This window comes from Geotrypetes seraphini, chromosome 2 (genome assembly GCF_902459505.1).
Source record: "Geotrypetes seraphini chromosome 2, aGeoSer1.1, whole genome shotgun sequence".
In the NCBI taxonomy this organism is placed as follows: domain Eukaryota; kingdom Metazoa; phylum Chordata; class Amphibia; order Gymnophiona; family Dermophiidae; genus Geotrypetes; species Geotrypetes seraphini.
In genome coordinates this window covers 509,888,912-509,911,958 of record NC_047085.1, presented here as the reverse complement: position 1 = coordinate 509,911,958, position 23,047 = coordinate 509,888,912, and the positions used below count along the sequence as shown (strand labels likewise).

General features: G+C 45.3%; 1 protein-coding gene across 1 annotated transcript; it reads right to left on the bottom strand.

Annotated features, from left to right (window-relative positions):
* Window positions 1-11,003: 11,003 nt before the first annotated feature.
* Window positions 11,004-22,667, bottom strand: LOC117354977 (zinc finger protein 583-like). Its single transcript, XM_033932934.1, has 3 exons — window positions 22,521-22,667; window positions 18,306-18,462; window positions 11,004-12,725 (listed from the first exon to the last, which is right to left on the bottom strand). The coding sequence occupies exons 1-3, from the start codon at window positions 22,665-22,667 to the stop codon at window positions 12,163-12,165; spliced, it is 867 nt and encodes a 288-aa protein (XP_033788825.1). The 3' UTR covers window positions 11,004-12,162.
* Window positions 22,668-23,047: the final 380 nt, after the last annotated feature.

Below are 23,047 nucleotides of genomic sequence, written 5' to 3'. Positions count from 1 at the left end.
AGGCATTTTTCTCTCTGCTTTTGCACTTTGCAGGATTAGAAATTAATTTGGGGCGCTTTCTCTGGCGAGGAAGTGAAAACGTGCTCTCTCGCACTGCTGGGAGAAAGGACAAAAGGGCAAAACCCCAACTTCCAGCGCCAGCTGTTGTTGCCTGATGACGTCACAAAGGAGTGGCGGCGCTTTAGACTGAGCGGCGCCTGGTGAGACCAAGGGGGTTTGATTGGCAGGAGACGGCGGGCGCGTGCCGCCACACACACAACAATGGGAGCAAGGAGACCTCCCTGGGGGTAGACGCCCCTCGGCATGTCATGTGACGCCGCCTCCTCTCAACCAAACCTTCTCGGTTGAGACGCGGTCTCTTTTTTGGCTCCACCTCTTTAAGTGCTGATTGGTCACAACGGTCCCTGGGGCTGAATACCGGTAGTAGAAGGGTCAGGGCCCCCCTATCATAGGGAGGAGTTTAGGCTCCATCTGGAACTCATTGGTCAGAATGGTCCCTGGAGCGAGGAGAGTAATAGAAAGGTCCGCCCTCTAGCCCTGATTGGAAAGGCAGGGAAGAAAAAGGGAGGGGGGGAGCTTCGGCTCATGCTGTCAACTCATTGGTCAGAAGGTCCCCTGGGGGCTGAATAGTAGAAGGATCAGGACCCCTATCAGTGAAGAGGGAAGAGTTTCAGCTCCATCTGGAACTCATTGGTCAGAATGGTCCCTGGGGCGGGGAGAGTAATAGAAAGGTTCGCCCTCTAGCCCTGATTGGATCAGGCCCCCTATCAGTGAAGAGGGAGGAGTTTCAGCTCAATCTGGAACTCATTGGTCAGAATGGTCCCTGGGGCGGGGAGAGTAATAGAAAGGTCCGCCCTCTAGCCCTGATTGGATCAGGCCCCCTATCAGTGAAAAGGGAGGGGAGAAGGAGGAGTTTCAGCTCCATCTGGAACTCATTGGTCAGAATGGTCTCTGGGGCGGGGAGAGTAGTATAAAGGTCCGCCCTCTAGTCCTGATTGGCTTATGCTGCTTCTCATTGGTCAGAAGGTTCCAGGTGCGGGAAGGGGAGGAGCTTATGCTGGAAGGGAGGAGCCATGGAAATGGATGGGCAGGTGGAGAATGGCTGCAGGTAGTAGAGTGGCCAGGAAGTGGGCAGCAGCGCCCCCTCAGCTGAACTCAAAGCTGCAAAATGTACGAATTATAAGCCCACCCTAGTCCCACCCAAAACACACCTCCAACAACCCCCCCATGAAATTTAGACAAACTACTGACAAATGGCATAGAAAACCATCTAGAAAATGGGTTTTGAAAATGCCAATTTAAGCATTTTGGCGATCAAAACGTCCAAATGCCACTTTAAGCTGTTTTTTAGCTATGTATTTTCAAAACTCTTGGAATGTAAAAAAAAAAATTAAACTGGCATAAATTGGCACTTGGATGTTTTTCTCACCAAAACATCCAAGTGCCAACTTTCAAAGCCAACTTTCTGGACATCATGCAGGTCATCTTAGCTGCTGTGTCCAGAGTTCCTGGGGGGCGTCTTGGGAGGCGTCTTATGGGTGGGCTTTAGGCAGACTCAAGTCTTGGATGTCTTTCGGCTATAATCGAAGCTTTCCCAAGACATCCTGGACAGACGTTCTGAGATAGACCTGTTCTTTCAGGGTTTCCGCGGCTGCCATTGGGCTTGTTGTGGGTTTCTGGGTCTTGTTGCATCTAGTCAGATAGACACTGACGTTTCAGCCATCATGATGTGGCTTTCTCCAGGATATGCCGTGAGGTCTGCGGTTTGTCTTTGTAAATAGTTGAGGCCGCTGACCTGATTGAGAATAGGGCAGGCCGTTGGTCAGCCATTTGAATTTTTACGGGAAAGTCAGTTGGTCACAAATTAGAATTTGAGGGAAAATCAGTTGGTCTTTTTTTTTTTTTTCCTAACCTGAAAGTGTCTCTCTGGTGAGTTTATTTATTAATTATTTATTATAGATTTTTAATTTTACATTCAATAATTCACTTGTACAGAAAGTTGGCCAGTAGAGATATAACTTATATCCAAGATGAATCACAATCAACATAAAAGCAAATTCTTGCCACTAACCCAACTCAAGTCCTCAAAATATGATCCAAGATTGCATCAAGCGAGAAAAAAGAAGGAAACCCCCCCCAATTGTTAGGACAAATTACAGATAGAACTGAGACGTAAGAACAACTTATAAAACTATCGAGCTATTGTTGACTCCTCTTTATCCTGATGAGGTTAAAAAAACTGATGAGGTTAAAAAAAAACATATTTAACTGAACGGTAGCAAGTACTACACTTGCAAGGATATCTTAAGTAAAACATCGCTCCCAGCAAAGTGACTCCAGGTTTCAAAAGTAGAAATTCTCTACGACGCTTTTGAGTCTCTCTAGAAAAATCTGGAAACATTTGTATTTTGCATCCAAAAAACCCTTTCTGTTTATTTTTAAAGAAAAGTCTCAATAACCATACTTTATCTCTCTGGTGAGTTTAAAGATGTTCTCCCCATGAAGCTGGGTTATAGGTTCTCTCAGGGTTCCGCAACTGGCATCCTGCTTGTTGCAGGTTTCCGGGTCTTGCTGCATCTAGATATCAATGTTTCAGCCTTCATGCTGTGACTTTCTTCAGAGCATGCTATGAGGTCTGCAGTTCGCCTTTGTAAATAGTTGGTCCACTGACCTGACTGAGAACAGAGCAGTTTGTTGGTCACCAATTTGAATTTTGATGGTTTCTACCTGCCAAGACGCAGCAAAACCTGCAAAACGCATGATGACAGCTGCGGAAATCCTGAGAGAACATGTAACCCAGCTCCACGGGAAGGACATCTTTAAACCCACCAGAGACTTTTCCATTCTATTGGGGGAAAAAAACCCCAATTGATTTTCCCACCAAAATTCTAATTTTCCTGCCAAAATTCCCCCTCCCATCAGCCCATCTCTGAGGGAGACCAAAGAATAATATCCAAATTCAGATTAATCCAATAAGGCCTTATGGGAGATCTTTGCAATCTGCTAACTGGCAGAATTCCAAGCAAGAATCTCCCTGAGCCCCAGGCGGTAGCCTATTTTTATTGACTTCAGGATATCGTATCATTCATTTTTAAACAAATGTAGTTAGTACAATTTCCAATCAAGTCTCAAGCTCCAAAATACCATCCAATTACAAATTGCATACTTAAGCAATGTACCTTTGTTAATTCCAATCACGATTTCTTGTCATTAGTAATTTTCCCTGATATTAGCAATTCTATGATGACTTATAAATCACATGCTATTGGTTTTGCTCCTGTCAGCATTTACATTTACGGCCTCTTTTACAAAGCCACGCGGCAACATCCCCGAAGCCCTTTAAATCTTTTATGAGCTTTGGGGCCATGAGCGCAGCGCAGCCGCTAATGCGGCTTTGTAAAAGAGACCGTTAGACATAAGAATTGTCGCTGCTGGGTCCATTGTGCCCAGCATTCTGCTCACGCACTGGCCCTTAGGTCACAGACCAGTGCCCTATTTGAGTCTAGCCTTACCTGTGTACGTTCTGGTTCAGCAGCAACTTATCTAACTTTATCTTGAATCCTTGGAGGGTGTTTTCCCCTATAACAGCCTCTGGAAGAGCGTTCCAGATTTCTACCACTGTCTGGGTGAAGAAGAACTTCCGTACGTTTGTACGGAATCTATCCCCTTTTGATTTTAGAGAGTGCCCTCTTGTTCTCTCCACCTTGGAGAGGGTGAACAATCTCTCTTTCTCTACTAAGTCAATTCCTCAGTCTCCTCTTTTCAAGGGAGAAGAGGCCCAGTTTCTCTAGCCTCTCATTGTACGGCAAGTCCTCCAGTCCCTTAACCATTTTTGTCACTCTTCTCTGGACCCTTTTGAGTAGTACTATGTCCTTTTTCATGTACAGCAACCAGTATTCCATGTGGGGGCACATCATGGCCCAGTACAGAGGCATGATAACCTTCTCAGATTTGTTTGTGATCCCCTTCTTAATCATTCCTAGCATTCTGTTCGCCCTTTTCGTTGCCACTGCGCATTGCACAGACGGCTTCATTGACTAGTCTACAAGTACTCCCAAGTCTCTTCCCCGGGGGTTTTCTCCAAGTACAGCACCGGACATCCTGTATTCGTGCATATTTTTGTTACCGACATGCATCACCTTGCACTTATCCACGTTGAACCTCATTTGCCATTTCATAGCCCATTGTAGGTCTTTGCAATCCTTCTGTGTCCTCATTACTCTGAATAACTTTGTATCGTCCACAAATTTAATCACCTCACTCGTCGTACCAATTTCCAGGTCGTTTATAAATATGTTGAAGAACACGGGCACGAGAACCGAACGAACCCTGCGACACTCCACTCGTGACGCTTATCCAGTCTAAGTATTGTCCATTTACCCCCATTCTCTGTTTCCTATCCGCCAACCAGTTTTTAATCCACGTGAGTATATCACCCTCGATTCCATGACTCGCAATTTTTTCGAAGTAGATGTTCATGTGGGACCTTGTCGAACGCCTTCTGAAAATCTAGAAATACAATGTCGACCGGGTCACCCTTGTCTATCTGCCTGTTTACTCCCTCGAAGAAGTGCTCCAGCGGCTTTAAACAAGTCTCAAACCTTCCGGCTGCGTCAGAGAAGCTTCCACCCACACATGCATGCGGCTGCATGAACACTCCGGCGGCTTTCAACAAGCTACTCAAACCTTAAAACACGCCGCGAAGGTAAGGGGGAGGGAGGGAGATGCACAGACTGCATGAGGGGTGCCGAAGGACAGTGAGGTGGCAAGAGGGAAGAGTGGATGCTACGGGTACGGGACTGTGAAGGGGACGGTGGTCCGGTGACGGGGACAGATTTTTTTTCCCCGTGTCATTCTCTAGCCTGCATGACATCTGTCTGGTGAGGGGAGCAGTATGCGTGGGAGGTGTAGGTGAAGTGGTGTTAGTGAAGAGCACCTGTAGTGGTGGGTGATGGATGCACTTAATACACTAGTGGTGGTGGAAGCTAGGCTGCATGAGGAAAAGAGTGGTCAAGGAGCGCCTTGCAGGAATTACCCCAGCATGAGCCTTTATGTCACCGCACCTGCTTCCTGGACTTCAAGGACCAGGAGAACAGATAGGTACCGCATTGACAGAGCAGACATACAGGATTTCTGTGAGCAGCTCAGGCTCACACCTGCAGAAACCACCCCAGACCAGTCCAGCGCTTCTCTCGCATTCCTGGGTACCAGGAACTTCCAGTCTGATCAAGCAACACAGGACTCACACAGCCTGCCAGGTCCAACTGCCTCACCCAGTTCCTCCAAGCTTTTATCACCCACACCCTGGACTACATCACTTTCCCCAGCACCCCCCAGGCTCTACAGAACACCACGGGTGAGTCCTACACCTTAGCCTGCTTCCCTTTGGTCAAAGGCATAATTGACCGTATACACACTGCACTCAGACTCCCCCAGGTGGATGAGGCCACCTACAGAAACAGGAGAGAATACCACTCGAATATGCAAGTTGCGTGTGATGCCCAGGGGGAAATAGTGGATGTGTGTGCCAGCTATCCAGGCTCCACACGTCTATATCTTCCAGCACTCCAGAAGCCACAGATTGTCTTGAGGAAAGATAACTGGCGGTTGGCTGCTAGGTAAGCACCATAGGGGCATACCAACCCCAGACCCCTGTCCTCTTTACCATCCCTCCACCTCGCCCCTCTTCAGGTCAACCAAAACTGACAACAGCTCCCCTGTCTCTCCCTCCCACTCTCTCTGCTTTCCTCCACAGGTAATAGAGGCTATCCCCAGCAAGCATGGCTCCTGACCAAGCAGCATAAAATGTATCCAGAAGGCATTCTGTGCATGAGCTCTGGAGATCTCAACAAACCTCCTAGAGGGTCTACCCACACAAAAAGGAAAATATTTCCTTAACTCATCAGACACTGAAAACCACATTAACTAATCTATACATTTATGAAAATCTTACCATATTTGTGCAGATGACATGCTGGGCTCTTACCTTGCTTTAGACAACTGGATGTAGTGTTCTTTCAAAGATTAAAAAAAGCATAGATTTGCAAAAAGAGGGCCTTTTTATTTTTAAATGCGAGATACAATCTTAAAAAAGAACAATATGAAATACATGTTCCAAAGCGAAGGTTAGCAGCAGAGTAGTTCTAGCTGTGATAACTTCCAGAGAACTCTCCAAGAAAGCTGTTAAATTCATAAGGGTCGATAGCTCTTACCATATGTGGCATGTTTCAGACGGTATAGTTCAGGGGTGGGCAACTCCGGTCCTCGAGGGCCGGAATCCAGTCGGTTTTCAGGATTTCCCCAATGAATATGCATGAGATCTATTTGCATGTACTGCTTTCAATGCATATTCTTTGAGGAAATCCTGAAAACCCGACTGGATTCCAGCCCTCGAGGACCAGAGTTGCCCACCCCTGGTATACTTGAACCACCTCTACAGGGAGAATAAAAGGAGATTTTGGAAAATTCTAGAATCTTAAATTGTTCTCCCATTTGATTTTCCATATGTTCAAAATTACAATTTACAAAAGCTCTTTCTTTCACCAAAGTCAGTGACGACTGTTGTAGAATTTCACAATCACTACTCTAGACCTCAGGTCACGTCTCGGCTTCACACCAATGCGATGTGCATATTCCAAGTGCACTGGACCTAAAGGCAAGATAACAGGAAACTCAGCCTCCAACCAGCGTTCAATCTCCCAGTATTTGCATTTCAGGGATGGATTCAGGGAAACCAATTAAGCGAAGGTTGCTGTTTCATGACCTGTTTTCCAGGTCCTCAATCTTTTCAGCGTGTAGTCTAAGTCAGTCCTGAAACACGGCTATATCGGTGTCATGGGTGTAAGTTGAGTCTTCAACGAGGGACACCCGCTATTCCAATTCCGTGGTTCTCGATGCCAAGTCCGACAATAACTGTTCTAGGTGCGTGATTTGGGTTGACAAATCCCAGCGCTTGAGCGACTGCCTCTTTAAGGTCTCTGTAAATTGTGAAACAGCCACTGTGGGCACCTCTGCCATCTTGGTTTTTCTGGGTTTAGCATGATCCCGATCTTTTCTGGATGCTTTTGTACTCATAGCATCCTGTGAATGCGTGATATATTTGTCCATGAGTTTATAATCGTTGTGAATTTCTGTCCGGGAAGCCCAAAATGTGAGTAAAATATCCAATGGGGAGAGCAGAGTCCTGCAGCAGGCTGAGAACGTGACCTTACCCACTCACTGAGTCACGTGATCTCAAATAATTTTATTAACGTATAAAAAGGGACAATATTCTACTCAACTGTTTATAAATCATAAAAAGAGTTTCCATTTCAGATCTGGTTTTGGTACAACTTTCCCAAAGATTCACTTGCCTGTGTTCTTACATCATCTGGAAGGATAATTGGATTGTCTTTCAACACAAGTGTAGAAGATAACCAACAATGTATAGTGGATGAACAGAAAAATAGGTTTGGAAGTATGGTTGCTCTCACCAAAGGCAAGTGAAACCCGCGCAAGACAAATATCTATTATAAAGCAAGTTCTAGCAAAACCAGACCTTTACCTATAATGGACAGTCAGGCAGCGAAAGGAAGGAGGGCTGTTCTGAGCACATATATAAAGAGGAAATGTAACCATAGTAATGAAAATGCATTCACGTGACTTATATTCAAAGCACAAAGAGGCAAGGGAACCATACTGATAATGTGGTGATGTGGTGAACGTGCGCGTGACCACCGCCATGCACCATTTTGAGGTGTGCTGAATTGTTGCGCTGAGTTGTCCCTGCGCTCAATTGTCTTGCTCGCTGTTATCCTTGTGCCCAATTGTCTTTTGCGCTGTTATCCTTGCGCCCAGTTGTCTTTTGCGCTGTTATCCTAGCGTTCAATTGTCTTGCGCTCACTTGTCTTGGCGGTTTTGTCTGTGCGCTTTTGTCTTGCGCGCATTTGACCTGCCACCGAAAAATAAGTGTCTATTAAATGTTGGAAATGCAACTTGATGCAGGCAACAATGAATGAGTCTGATGCAGTAATAGTAAGATGCCTACGCAACTGGGCACATGATGGAAGGACATTGCAAGTGGTATGAATCTGATCAGCACACAAGATTCTCATTGGCACATCAAAGGCAGATAAGACTCAAATGATGCCATTTAACAGTAGTTCATTTCAATCCAAAAGCAGCTTCTGCCGGTTTTATTAATCACTGAATTCAGTTACCAGTTGTCCAAGACGTGATAAGTTTCTACATATTGATACCAGCATTTTATAGATGCTGTTCTATCTAGTTGGAACAGCCTGTTTAATGCCTAGAGAGTGACACGGGGACACAGTCTGTGCCTGTCCCACACCCCGTGGTTAACTGCAGGTACCCGTCCCCATGTCACTCTCTAGGCATTAAACAGGCTGTTCCAACTAGATAGAACAGCATCTATAAAATGCTGGTATCAATATGTAGAAACTTATCACGCTTTGGACACAATAGTACAAATTTCAGATTGCAAATTAGAAACCTTAAGGGGGGAACCCATAAGGCTTCCATATCAACTACAGCTGGGGTGGGAGGTAGGGTTCAACTCCTTTTCTGGAAGATTTAACCACCATTTAAATTTAGGCGCAGGCATTTGCAACATATTTTTGTTGGCGCAGTTCCCAGGTGTGTTATTTTTATAAACCATGCCTAGCTTTAAGCTTATAGAATAGCTCGATTTTCAGCTCCAATTTTCTGGGTGCTATATATAGAATTTAACCCTCACTGAGTGTAAAGGGTTTGCCTCCTCTGTGGGTCCTCTGGTGAATTTTTAGATTTGAAATATGAGTGAAGCTTTTATTACATTCAGTACATATAAATGGTTTGTCTCCCTTGTGGATCCTCTGGTGAATATTTAGACTTGAAATCTGAGTAAAGCTTTTATTACACTCAGTACATATAAATGGTTTGTCTCCCGTGTGGATCCTCTGGTGAATTTTTAGGCAAGAAATCTGAATAAAGCTTTTATTACACTCGGTACATGTAAATGGTCTATCTCCCATGTGGATCCTCTGGTGAATTTTTAGATTTGAAATCTGAGTGAAGCTTTTATTACACTCAGTACATGTATATGGTCTTTTTCCTGTGTGGATTAGAGAATGACACGGTGGCAGTTTACCCGCGGCCACCGCATTTTAGTCGTGGGTCACCCGTCGAAACGGGGAACGAAAACTAGCAGTCGCTGTGGCGACGGGGACAAGGCCATTCACCGCCCGTGGGGCAGTGAATGGTCTTGTCCCCGCAGTGAGGCATGAAGGATTGCGCGGTCCCCGAGGCACACACCCGCCTGCCCAAGCGATCCTAGTGTTTAGCCAGCTCTCTCCCTTCTCCTCACCTTAGTTTGTAGGTTTTCTTTTTCGGCGACCCGCACACTATCAAAGAGCCGCGCACCCGCTGCTGCTCAGTTTCGATCTTCTGCTCCGACGCAACCGGAAACAGGAAGTTGCAGCAGAGCAGAAGATTGAACACTGAGCAGCCGCGCGTGCGCGGCTCTTTGGGAAAGCGTGCATGTCGCCTACAAACTAAGGTGAGGAGAAGGGAGAGAGCTGGCTAAACAGTAGGATCGATTGGGCAGGCGGGTGGTGGCTGCGGGGACCGTGCGATCGCTCGTGTTCCCGGCTCAAATTGGAAGGAGGGAGTGAAAGGGAAAAGGATTCTGGGCCAAGGGGATGAAGACGGAAAGAAAAACCCACAGCAGGAAAGAAAGGGAAGGACAGGCAGGTGAGCCAGATGCTAGAAGCAAGGGGGGGGGAGGGGAAGAAAGAGGGAAAAAAGCTAGATGGGGTTGAAAAGAAGAGACACACTGGTATGGAAGAGGAAGATAGGGGAAATCTGGACACAGGAAGGAACAGAAAGAGGGGAAATTATGTGCATGGGGCATAGGGACAATGACATAAAGGGGACATGCCATGGGGATGGTATATGGACACAGGGGGGGGGGGCAATGACAGATACATAGGGGAGATATTAGAAATGGAGAAAATAGGAGCACAGAAGCAAGATGGTTTGTGGGGATGGGACAGGGACCGAGCTTGCAGGCTCCAGTGGCTTGCACAAATTGCATTGTAACGTGCCATGAAAATAAGAGGGAGGAAGGTAGATAGATAGGCCACGCGAGAGGAGCTGAAAAGTAGAAAGGAACAGATGGTAAAGGAGGGAGGGAAGGGTGGTGGTGGAAAGAAATAGGACAGACATTGAAGGAGGGTGGAGAGGAACAGACCCCGAAGGGAAGGGAAATGTGGAAGACAGAGTGGGAAGAAGACAGATGCCAGACTATGGGGGAGCGGAGGGAAGAAGATGGGTGCTAGACCAATTGGAAGGGGGGGGTGAAGGGAGAGGCACAGTAACAGCAAGTGGAAGACGCAGAGAGAAGACACACAGTGGATGGAAGGAATTGAATGAGAAGATGTGGAAACCAGACAAAAAAAGGTAGAAAAAAAAATTATATTTATTTATTTATTTTTTGCTTTAGGATAAAGTAGTATATTAGTTGTGTTGATAAAAATTTATAAACAAAGCCCTGCCAGCTGAACATCTCTTTCTCTAGTTCAACAGCAGGAACTTTGATTTATAAGAAAGGAATAAGCTAAATATTACAGTACTAAGGCTTATATGGATGCAGCGGGGACGGGGACGGTGACGGGGCGGTGAATGGTATGGCAGTGACGGTGACGGGGCGGTGAAAGGGATGGCAGTGACGGTGACGGGGCGGTGATGGGGACAGATTTTTTCCCCGTGTCATTCTCTAGTGTGGATCCTCTGGTTAATTTTTAGATTTGAAATCTGAGTAAAGCTTTTATTACACTCGGTACATGTATATGGTTTGTTTCCCGTGTGGATCCTCTGGTGAATATTGTGAGCCTGCCGGTGCCGGGTTTTGCAAATGGCCACCGACCAGGGCTCAGCAAAGACCGAACTTGTCGTGCCTTCAAAGAAAGTTGAAGGTCCTGCTGGTTCTTATGAATATAAAAAAAAAACAAATGTCAGGAACAATAAAGCTTTGCAAAAGAACTTGTGTCCAACTTTATTTCTTAGGTAGCAAACGGCTACGGTTTAGGCTTTGCACACAAAACATGAACATAAAATTTGGGCTTACAAAAATACAGCCCACACCTTTCTGACAGGTAAGAGTCCAAATGGTTCTAGTGTAGTTCCACCGTCAAAAGGGCGAACTATGGCTACAAGAATTACTCAGCCTTTATACTGGTCATTCACTATGGTTTGCAAACACTCTCAGAACGTGCTGCCTAGGCCTGGTCTTTAGCAGGCCTACCCAGCCAACTTCCCAGGCAGTTGGTGGGGGAGGGGAGTAGCTGAATCCACTTTATTTAAAGCTTGCCCAAAAATTGGCCCCACCATCCCACCCTGAGGATCTTGTGTGGATTCTCCCCACGCTACTACCCCTTTCACACAGTCAATCACAAAGTCCTCTCAAAACAGAAAAAGGCAAAAGTAAAAATGCACCAAACACTTTCTTCACTGTCCCCAAAATAAGGCACAGCTGCAGCCGTGAGCCTAGCACTGCTCACACTGGTGCTTCCAGACAGTCCAAAAGAAAAACCAAAAATTCAAAGCACAAACAGTCAGGAAATTCACTTAGCTCTCGCCCATGTGGATTTCTTCAGGTTCCATGGAGGTATCCATCAGCTCTATGGCATCCTGGCTGGCTGGTTTGCCTCAGGGACAGTAGTAACATCTGCCATTTCAATGTCCTGATTTGGTGGGGTTTCAGGAGCCCAGTCCCTCGAGCCTCCTTCCTGGGCTGACCCAGGGTAGACTGATTTGTTTCTCCTTAGTGCAGCCTCTAAAGTCCTGAGCTGGCTACGCCCTAACCTGAAAGGGGGAGGGGCAATCTGGGGCTTCTGGTGGGCTTTTTGATTAGCCCTAATTGGGTCCAGCAGTTGTGCTTTAGCAGTGCCGTGAGCCTGCCTCTTAGGCTGTTCCTTCTTTAAAGGCACCTCCTGCTGCACCGGGCTATTCCCACTCTCAACTTCCCCTCCCCAGGACTTCTGCTCTTGGGCGCCCTTACCCATGACTGAGCTTTGGGATCTGCTTGTAGGAGAGCTGCTACACTGATCTGCTCTCCTAACAGACAGGGGTTTTTGTCCCTTCTCTGGCACAAACCTCACTCTGGTGTCGGGTTTGTGACAATATTTAGACTTGAAATCTGAGTAAAGTTTTTATTACACTCAGTACACGTTTGTCTCCCGTGTGGATCCTCTGGTGAATTTTTAAATTTGAATGCCGAGTGAAGTTTTTCTTGCACTCAATACAGGAAAATGCTTTGTCTCCTGTGTGAATCTTCTGGTGAGCTTCTAGATCTGAAAGCCAAGTGAAACTTTGAATACACTCACTACATGTATATGGTTTGACTGCTCTATGGGTGTGTTGGTGTGTTTTGCCTTTCCTCTTGCCATGGTGGGCCTCAGAATTCATTTTATCACTATTATTAATTCGCAAGGGTCTCTCTAATTGGTGTCTCTGGTCCTCAGGGATGTTACTGAGCTCCCTGTCTTTTCTCTCACACTCAGCGACTCCATCCGTTGAGTCTCTTACAAGTTCTCTCTGTTCTGTTGATTCCTGCTTTGTGTTAATCCTCTCAGTTCCTTGGGAAATATTCTCACAGACATTTCCTGATTGTCTTTGGACTTGTTCTATTTCTACAGGATCTTTTCCTTGTTTCTTTTCTCTCTTCCTTCCTTGTGTGATCTGATGATCTGTTGAATATAAACAGAAAGTATTAATCATGTGCCAGAAAACAGTGGTGGTTCTAAGAAGTTACCTGTGTTTAATAAGGATTGGCTATCTTACACTGGGATTTTCTATGTGTGGCTTAAGAATTTGTCTGTTTCTTATTTGCTAACCATTTGTGAAATGATGAGATGGTCCCTGGGAATGGCATGAGTAGAAGCTGACCAAATTTCAGTTTCGGTTAGTGCCAAAACTGGCCCCAAATCCTTTTTGTGCTCAATTTTGGTTTCAGCCAAAAAGCTATGGCCATGGTTTGAGTTTTGGGGCTCACTCCTGCTCATGCCCTGACAATACCACTAGATCAACAGATATTGTAATGTAGTTTTGACCGGGGGGAGGGGGAAAGAGGACTACTCTTTGCATTCTTTTCTTTTTTAGTGTGTGAGTAATGCGATTGCAATTAATGCATTTATGGTCTGATATCGTAGTATATCTGGTGAACAGAATGCTCCAAAATGTGCTTTAGACACAAACGTTTAGTAGGAATTTAAGTCTGTAAATTTGGGATGACAAGCTCCTTAGGAATTAGCCTCTCTATGAAAATAGGACATCAGCTGTGACTCCAAATGTGGCACAAAGTCAGCCACTGTAAAAGCACTGTGGCTTTTAGTTTCAGTTTTCATTAGCTGCGATCCATGTGTTCAGAGGCTACTTTGCTTGGAGATAAAATATGAACTTTCATTATTTAAATTATATACAAGTATATTCTGGCTTGGATACTATTTGGGCGATTCTAAAGAAGATGCAGTGTTGTAATCAAATTTGCAGCATACAGCAGCTTTGTTCTATAAGAAAGGAACCTAGCGTAGACCTCAAGTTGTTTTCTACTCTTTTGGCGTCCCGGCTGGCCACGATCCTTCTGGACTTGATTGGGGAGGAGAAGGTGGGTCTTGTTAAGAGGCCGCCAATTGGTTTTGAATGTCCGGAAATTGCTTTTGGACATGGCCTATTGTCAACATCATGAGGTGCCCTCCAGAGTGGTCAGCTTGGACGCCAAAAAAGCTTTTGATAAGGTGCTGTGACCCTTCTTATTTGGGGTACTTTCCCATTTAGGCGTGCAAGGTGTTTCTACAGGCCATCACAGCCCTTTACCATAACCCCATAGCTAGTGTGTTAGTTAATGGGATCCGATCCCTTCCCTTTCCTATTGCAAGAGGAACTAGATAGGGATGTCCCCTTTCCCCATTGCTTTTTCTTTTGACTTTGGAACCATTACTCTCCCTGATTAGCCTATTACCAGACATCACGGGGGTTCAGCTCCCCGAGGATTCAGTTAAGGCCCTCGCTTACGCGGACAATCTTTTGTTGGTTTTAACGGACCCTCAGGAGTCTTTACCTGCTCTTTTGGATATTATCTCTTGCTTTAGAGTCTTCTCCGGGTTTACCTTGAATTATCATAAGTCTCACGCTCTACCCATACTTCAGGGGGGTTAGGTCTTCCTGGGTAGGTCCCTTCCATTTGCAGTGGGCAGCAGACCACATTAAATATTTAGGGATCTTAATTCCCAATCACCTTTCTTGATTGTATTCTCTTAACGTACAGCCATTGTTAAAGATACAGCTGTGAAGTTAAATCTTTGGTGAGCATACCCTCTTTCCTTGCTTGGCAGAATTCATTTGTTTAATATGATTTTAGCTCTTAAATGGCTATATGTTTTCAAAAACCTTACCCCTCTTTTTGAGGGTCTGAGATGAAAGGAGATTGCGACAGCATCTCCAGGCCTATCTGTGGCGGGAAAGAGGGCACCGCTTCCTTACACTGTTATCTGTACCCCGGTATCCATGGGGGGCCTGGGCCTTTTGAATGTCAAACTTCTTACTGTTGCTTGTGCTATGAGACATGTCAGTGACTGGTTTCACTAGGCTACTGACTTTACTAATACCAGACTTGAACTGTCTCTCTTAGACTCTGTACATTTCACTTGTTATCTTCATTCCATGGGCCTGCTTCACCTGCCTGTTGCTACATTGTCTCATCTGCTTCCAATGGCTGTTGCTGCATGGAGATGGATTCTTCGACGACACCACTTTTCAGCTAAAGCTTCCCCGTACCTGGCCATCAGACACAACCCGCACTTTCTGGTGGTTACTTCTTCTCCAGATTTTCTGCACTAGGCACGGAAGGGCATCCAACATCTTTTTCATGTGCTCACGGAAGAAGGTCGGATGATGCCCTTCTCAGACTTGCAACATGAATTCACTCTCCGCAGGATATTTTTCCCTATCTGCAACTTCGCAACTATATTAAGAGTCTTTGTTGGACAGATCTGACCAAAGACGTCCAGGAGGAACTGGGATTTCTTCTCACCTTGCGGACCCAGAACAAGGTCCCTCTGACGTTCCATCATAGAGCACTTTTAGACTCCTCTCCTGCTTTGAGGTATCGTACCTATGCAGCAACACGGGAATCTGACCTCTCCATTACTTTACCAGAGGCTACCTTTAAGACATCTCTCCCACTTCAATCCATTCAAAATTCTGCTGCATGAGATAGATGACAGGAGACTGTGGGAGAGTTTTACAGGTGTGAGACCTTTTTACTGCTTTTTGCTGAAGTCACAGACTGGTTTCAATTCAGATGCTACTGTGTGGCTATGTGAGTGTGTAAAACAGATTGTTCTTCTCAAGGACACAAAACAGTGCTGAAAAGACAATAAGCTATTTAACAGTGCTGAAAGGAAATGCAAGTCAGCAGTACACTCCATCCGGGAACCTAAGACCTGCCATGCCAGGCCCCAAAAGTGGGGGCTAGCTGATGTACTGAATGTACCTGTGTGAAGAATGGACAGTTCAAGAAGCAGAAAGTTCAAGAAGACACTCCTGTCCTGGGCCCCCAGTGAAGAATGGAGGCGTGGACCGGGGTGGGTGGGCTAGATAGACAGCAGGTTTTCTCCAATAGGGTGCCATATAATCACAGCCAGGGGAGGGTCTTGCAAGACAAAGAAACTTTCTATACAAAACCCCCATGCTTTGGCGGAGTTTCTTTAGAGAAGCTGCGCCATACTTACAGAAATATGCTGGCACTCTCCTCTCTTATCTCTCCCTATGTTCCTCCCCAGGAAATCTGTTCATCAGTACCATTCTCCTCTACTGCCAACTCCAGACTACGTTCCTTCTCCCTTGCTGCCTAGAAAAGACTGCCTAAGTCAATACGTCAAGTTCTGTCCCTCCCATCCTAACCCGCTATTTTGATTATCCGTAATAAGAATAAAGTTGGGTTTGAAAGTATTTTCATTATTTATGTATTTTAAACACCATCATGAGAAGCCATTTTCCTTTAATAAATGGAACGTTTAACAAAATTAATAAAAGGGAATATTTTTTACCTGTGACTTAAGATGCCAATTTATGATGGGAGACCGTCAATTGCTGTCTATTTCATCACTGATATGATCAATTGAGTGCAACAGTACTTGTACATAACATTATTTTTGATACACAAAAGCGTAGGCAAGAATTTTTACTTTTAAAACCAGAAGTTATAGCTCTAGGGGGGGGCGACATTTTTTCTTTGTCATCCTTGTGATACATTATCGCTTTAGAATATATGTTTTCTTTGAACCTTGTCAGCTGTCAACTATCTTGTCAATATCACGCCTTGAAGAGGGGGAAGAATAATCACTCCCATTATGAGTGCTGTTTAGGATTATAGATTATCCATGTTTAGTTAATCAGTCCATTGTTTTCTTTTCATTAGAAGCCATTGGCTTCTAATTGGAATAAAACTCGCTTTTGCTACGCCTTGGATCTCTAATTTGAGGACTTGAGCTGAATTTAAGCAAAGTTTTTCTTCATCATGAATTATATCTTACTTTAATTTACCTAAGTTAACTGTTTATATTTAAATGGTCTTACTCTGAGATTACTTGTTTTATCTTTAGCTTTCTGTACAAGTGGATACTTGATATGTATTTGAAAAATGATAAATAAAATAATAAGACAAAACAAAACATTATTTTTGAGCATTAATATATTTTGCTTTTGTCATGTGATTTTTTTTCCTCTTTCTCCATTTGCATTTTGGCTAAAATATGTAAAATTGTCCCTTACCCAATGAGATCAGGGTCTGATAATTCTCCTTCATCGCCTCCCTGTACAGCTCCTGCTGCTCTTCATCTAAATAACCCCACTCCTCCTCAGAGAAAGAGACAAAGATATCCTCAAACGTCACCCGCATCTGAAACACACTCAGAATCTTCTGAGTGGCATATAGATCATTGGGAGGGGGGGAAGTTTGCTGGATGCATACAATTTAGAATCACATAACACACAGTCCCACAATGGGGTTATTTTTTTTTCAGACTACCCAGTACTGGGGCTCAGCATATCAGAACTGATGTGTGTATATAGGCCCAGAGTAGGGGCTTATTTACCGTATTCCCCTGAATATAAAACCTACCCCGAAAATAAGCCCTAGTTGCCTATGGCAGCAGTGCTCCTTCCGCATCCCTTCCATCTCTCCCACCCATCCAAACCCTGACTGCGAGACCAAAATATAGTACCTTACAACAATCCGCATCGTCGGCAGCACAGGCCTCATCGTGACTTTCTCACGCCTGGGCATTCCTCTACCACGTTGCTGATGATGTCATCATCAATGCGGCAAAGGAACGCCCGGGCATGAGAAAGCCACGATGGGGCCTGTGCTGCTGACGATGCGGTTTGTTATAAGGTACTGTATTTTGGTCTCGCGGTCAGGATTTGGATGAGTGGAAGAGATGAAAGGGTCAGCAGGGAGAGGGGTGTGTGAGGTGGGGATGGGAGGGATTAAAAAATGCTCCACATGGGGGATGGGAGGGATATAAGCTGCAAGGGTACTGCTGTACAAGGGATGGGAAGGAGGGAGGGACAGAAGCTGCAAGGGTTCTGCTGCACAAGGGGAGGGAGGGATATAGGCTGCAAGGGTTCTGCTGCACAAGGGATGGGAAGGAGGGAGGGACAGAAGCTGCAAGGGTTCTGCTGCACAAGGGGAGGGAGGGATATAGGCTGCAAGGGTTCTGCTGCACAAGGGATGGGATGGAGGGTGGGACAGAAGCTGCAAGGGTTCTGCTGTACAAGGGATGGGAAGGAGGGAGGGACAGAAGCTGCAAGGGTTCTGCTGCACAGGGATAGAAAGATACTGCACAAGGGGATGGGTGAAAGGGAAGGAAAGATGCTGCACATGTGGGGGAGGGAAAGGAAATAGGAAGAATTGGGGTGGAGATAATCATTGAACAAGAAAAAAAAAAGACCCCCTCCCCCCCAAAAAAAAAATAAAAATAAGACCTAGTGCCTTTAATGGGCCCAAAATTAATATAAAGCAGAGTCTTATTCTCGGGGAAAAATGGTAGTTGAGAAGGCAAGACTTCTCAGCCGAGATCAGCAGAGAGAGAGATGTGTGTGCATAAAATTCACAGTGTCAGAAGATGAGCAGAGCAACTAGACAGCAGTTACACAAAGTACCTGGGACGCAAAATCTCCCTTTGAGGGACCTCTGATCTCTCACAAATGTCCCAAAGTGCCAGTCTCCAGCCAGGCCTGCTGTCCCAGATCAAAAACTGCAGTACCGTTTGCAACAAGATGACAGGATGTTAGGGCGCAGAAACTCCTGCAGGCATTTATTTTCCTGAACTGGAGACTCTCTTTCTGGCCCAGGATTTGCCTCTTGCAGCGCTGGAGAGAAGGGCAGAAACTGAGATTTGGAGCTGGAGATCTTCGGTGCATCTGCAAATGAAAAGAACAAAGGAAGAACGAAACACGAAGTCTCTGGTGGGCGCAGCCTGATGATGTCACAAAGGGGAGGCGGAGCTTCATCCTAAGAGCTGAGCCTGCGGAGACTCAGCATGTTCTTCAATCTCTTTTAGTGCTGATTGGTCAGAATGTTTCCTGGGCGGGGAGAGTAGAAGGGTCCTCCCTCTAGCTCTGATTGGCGGAGGGAAGAAGGCGTGTCTATTTCTTCTGCTAGTCATTGGTCAGAATATTCAGAGGAGGCATTTGAGTTGTGCCCTGTCGGCAGGAGCCAGGGCTGTGGAGTTGGGCGGGTTCCAGAGTGGCAGCAGCCTCCCCTCAGCTGAACTGAACGTCCTGCAGCCATTCTCCCTCCTGAGGGGCAGTTTGATAGAAACAGAAACATGATGGCAGATAAAAGCCAAATGACCCATCTAGTCTGCCCATCCGCAGTAACCATTATCTCTTTCTTTCTTCAAGAGATCCCACGTTCCTATCCCAGGCCCTTTTGAATTCAGACACAGTCTCTGTCTCCACTACTTCTGGGAGACTGTTCCATGCATCTACCACCCTTTCTGTATAAAAGTATTTCCTTAGATTATTCCAGAGCCTATCACCTTTTAACTTCAACCGATGCCCTCTCATTGCAGTTTCCTTTCAAATGAAAGACTCGACTCATGTGTATTTACACCATGTAGGTATTTAAACGTCTCTATCGTATCTCCCCTCTCCCTCCTTTCCTCCAAAGTATACAGGCCGAGATCTTTAAGTCTGTCCCCATACACCTTATGATGAAGACCACATACTATTTTAGTAGCCTTCCTCTGGACCAACTCCATCCTTTCTATATCTTTATGAAGGTGTGGCCTCCAGAATTGTACACAATATTCTAAATGAGGTCTCACCAAAATCTTATACCTCCTTTTTCCTACCGGCTAAAGCTCTCCCTATGCAACCTAGCATCTTTCTAGAGTTTGCCGTCACCTTTTCAACCCAATATGATATAGGCAGATTCTATAAAATGTTGACCCACCTCTGGGTGGGTGGGAGGTCTGGGAGGGGGGGTGGAGGGTTGGGAACTAGGGCTCTTATTTGAATGGTTTGTCTTGGTTGTACCCTATTTATTGTTCTTGTATTCAATAAAAAGATGTTCAGCTGAGCACCCATTATAGAATTATGCTTAGCATTGCCTAAGCAAGCTTAGGTGGCCCTCAGAATCCTAATATTTAGGCATCCCTAATTGATGCCAGGGTTTTCTATGCCTAAAGTTAGGCACAGATATCAGAGCCTAATGGCACCCAATTCGCAAAAAGGCGCCTAACTTGAAAACATGCCATGATCCACTCCCCTAACCACACCTACTTTTACTGTAGACGCTTTGAGCAAGGTGCCTACCTTTTATAGAGCTGAATGTTTCAAGTTAGGCGCCCAACTTTCAATTAAGTCTAATTAAAGCCGATTGTGAGGTGTTGAGTGCCAAGGCGCCCATAGCGGCACCTAATATTAGGTGGACTTTATAGAATCACGGCCTTAGTGCGTCTATCTTTTTTGACCATTTTCAGAAAAAAAAAAGTCTAAATTAACACACACACACAAAAAAAAGCCATTGGTATGTAGGAGGGGCTAGCCTTTATAGTAGACTGGTCACACAGACATCCCAGCAGAGCAGTGGGGCATCCTAGGGGACACTGCAGGTACATATCTCAACATAACCCCCCCCCTACATTGTATGGTGAGCCCTCAAAAACTCACCCAAACCACCTGTACCCAACTGTAGACCACAATAGCCCTTATGCCTACAGATGTCACCTATATTTGGATTGATTTATTTAATAATTTATAGTCCACATATCCTACAATTCTATGCGGATTACAAATTATTCAGGTACTCAAGCATTGTTCCCTAACTGTCCCGGTGGGCTCCCACTCTATCTAATGTACCTGGGGCAATGGGGATTTAGTGACTTGCCCAGGGTCACATGGAGCAGTGCGGGATTCGAACCTACAACCTCAGGATGCCAAGGCTGTATCTCTAACAACCGCACCATACACTGAGACATATCAGTGAAGACACAAAATACAGTAGAATTCAGTGGAGTACAATACAGTGAGATACAATATGATGCAGTACAATGTAATATAATGTGAAATCATTGCATAAATTTACCAAATAGGTTTTTTCAATTTTCTGAACTCAAGGTAAGATTGAAATTAGGCAATTAGAGGACACAGCCAAGAGTTAATTTTCCCCACAGTACAGTAAGTGTTTGGTGGGCTCATACTTTCCAACACAAGTGTACTAGTTTGAGTGGGATATGGGCCTGGGTCTCCTTCTCTGGAGTCCACTGCACTGACCACCAGGCTACTCCCGACCTGCTTGCTGCTCTATTAGGACTGGCCATAACATCTGCAGTTGTCAGAGACAGGTATGGGAAGATTAGGTTCTTACCTTGATAATCTTCTTTCCCGTAGAAAGCACATGATTCCTGAACCTGTGGGTTCCTTTCCCAAACCCACGAGGGAATGTAAAAGGCATCATCTACTTTTTTGGCTCCACATCCCTGTTTCCTCCATTCATACCAAAGCAGTTGATAACCCCTGAAAGAGGGAGCACAGGGAGCTCCCCGCTCACTTCTGATATGCTCAGCAACAAATTATACATAATTAACAAATGCAACACAGCATTAACCAGGTGGACCGGAAAAAATCCCCACCTGAGTGCAGCCAGCACTAACACTTGTTCCACTCTGAAACCATTGACCAGAAGAATCGTATATAGGATAGAAATTCCAATTTCTTTAAGATAGCAACCTTACTCTGTTGGCTGCTGCAAGACAAGCCTCTGGAGATATCTCAAAGCCTGAGACTGAAAGCAGGTGTTAGTGCATGGAGCTTAATAACAGTAATCTTTAATTTTTTCCTTTTTTTTTTTACATATGCACTAAAGCTCAGGCATAAGCTGAAACGCCAATGGGCAAGCAGAGAAAGGGTTAAAGGGAGATGAATGGAGAAAATTCCCTGAAATTTGGTTTGCAAGACAAAGAGATACCAGGCCTTCATCTCCTTGTGCTTTGATCCTATTTACTTTCTGTGTGTTTCTCTCATCTATTAAGTACAATGAATAATTACCTCCAGGCTTTTTTAGTATAGGCCATTTCCCTTTGATCAGGCCATGTTTTCCTTTCTACCTGATATCTGTGTGTTTTTCCCTGTAAGACAATAACACCTGGGATGCCTTCTCCCACAACCTAGTTCTAGTGGATGTATCTTTTCCCATGGATAAAGTATAGCAATAAATTGGTTATGGGACCTAGGCCTCAGAATTATGGACATCCTGTTTGCTCACACCTGCAGAAAGGCTTGGTTTATTTTGGGCATGGCCCCTGCTAATTGGAGGCACCCATTGCCTCAGCCTGAGAACACAATGTGTGTGTGTGTGTGTTTATACACAAAAGATTGGAGTGGGACCTGGCATCATTGGGATTTCTTTGAGGTGGATGCCAATTGACCACTGGAGGCTGAGAGTCAGCTATAATTCCCAAAACTCTGCCTGGACCCTTGAAAGCATCTCTGAGCAGAGGAGCTCATTGAAGACTGGCAAGACTGCCTGTAGCCTCAAAAGGAGCCATGATTTGATCCTTCACTCTTTGGGTGGTGGGACGGGGTCGTGACCACTGGGGGAGTAAGGGGGGGTGTCATGCCTTAAATCCTCCAGTGGTCTTCTTGTCAGATTGGGCACCTTTGTGGAACTTAGACGCAACTCAAACAGGTCTAACTGCCGGCATCTAAGTTCCCTTAAGGAAAGCTTTTATTATGGCTGGGGTACATTCAGGTTGAAGCCCGCCCAATCCCTGCCCATAACATTCCTGCACGTCCAGAAAGTTGGTTTTGATTATCAGCACTTAGACGGCTCTGCTATTAGGATGTCCAAGTGCCAACTTAAGGTTGGTTTTTGAACATTTTAAAATTTTGATTATGAGCCCAATAGTTATCTCAGGATGCAATGGAAAACAAATGGATTGGGTCTTGGTACTGCTCAGCAGTGAACGCTGTACAGCAGACAATTGTGGGACATCCAAGTTCAATTCCTGCAGAGAAACTGCAATGATCTCATTTAGGTCCGCATGTTTAAAGAGTCTGCACACTGTGGGATCGTCACCCTGGTCCAAGGTCGCCACAGACTCTTGGCTGATAGCGCCCATGTGAGATCCCACATTCTCTAGAAAGGAAGCACTTCTAGAGAGCAGAGGTATTGAATCTGACCCCCAAACATCCTAGTCCTTTTCAGACAGGACTTCAGGCTCCTGCTGGTCCTCTGGATATGGCAGAACTTGACTGTGCAGGGATAACCCCTTCTGTTCGCTCACTGTCACCAAGACTTTTCATATTTCGTATAGGCATCATACATCAAAGTCACAAATTCAGAATCAAAAACCTGACCTGGTTCCCCTGAGGACCTCTTTCAGTGTACTTCAAGTCCCTTCCCTGTTGCCCAGGTGTATGTGCATTTTAGTTTCATTGGTGATGCTGAATTGCTAAGGGCTGTAGGACAGATTTATGACCCACCTCTCAAGCTTTTTGC

What these genes read in the sequence shown, in the direction of transcription:
- LOC117354977 (XM_033932934.1), bottom strand. Translation starts at nt 22,667, where the DNA reads ATGGGCGCTATCAGCCAAGAGTCTGTGGCGACCTTGGACCAGGGTGAC. An exon ending in ATGTCCCACAATTGTCTGCT is followed by an intron (nt 18,463 to 22,520) that starts GTACAGCGTTCA and finishes TTTCATTTGCAG; the next exon opens with ATGCACCGAAGATCTCCAGC. An exon ending in CTGTCATCTTGTTGCAAACG is followed by an intron (nt 12,726 to 18,305) that starts GTACTGCAGTTT and finishes TATATTCAACAG; the next exon opens with ATCATCAGATCACACAAGGA.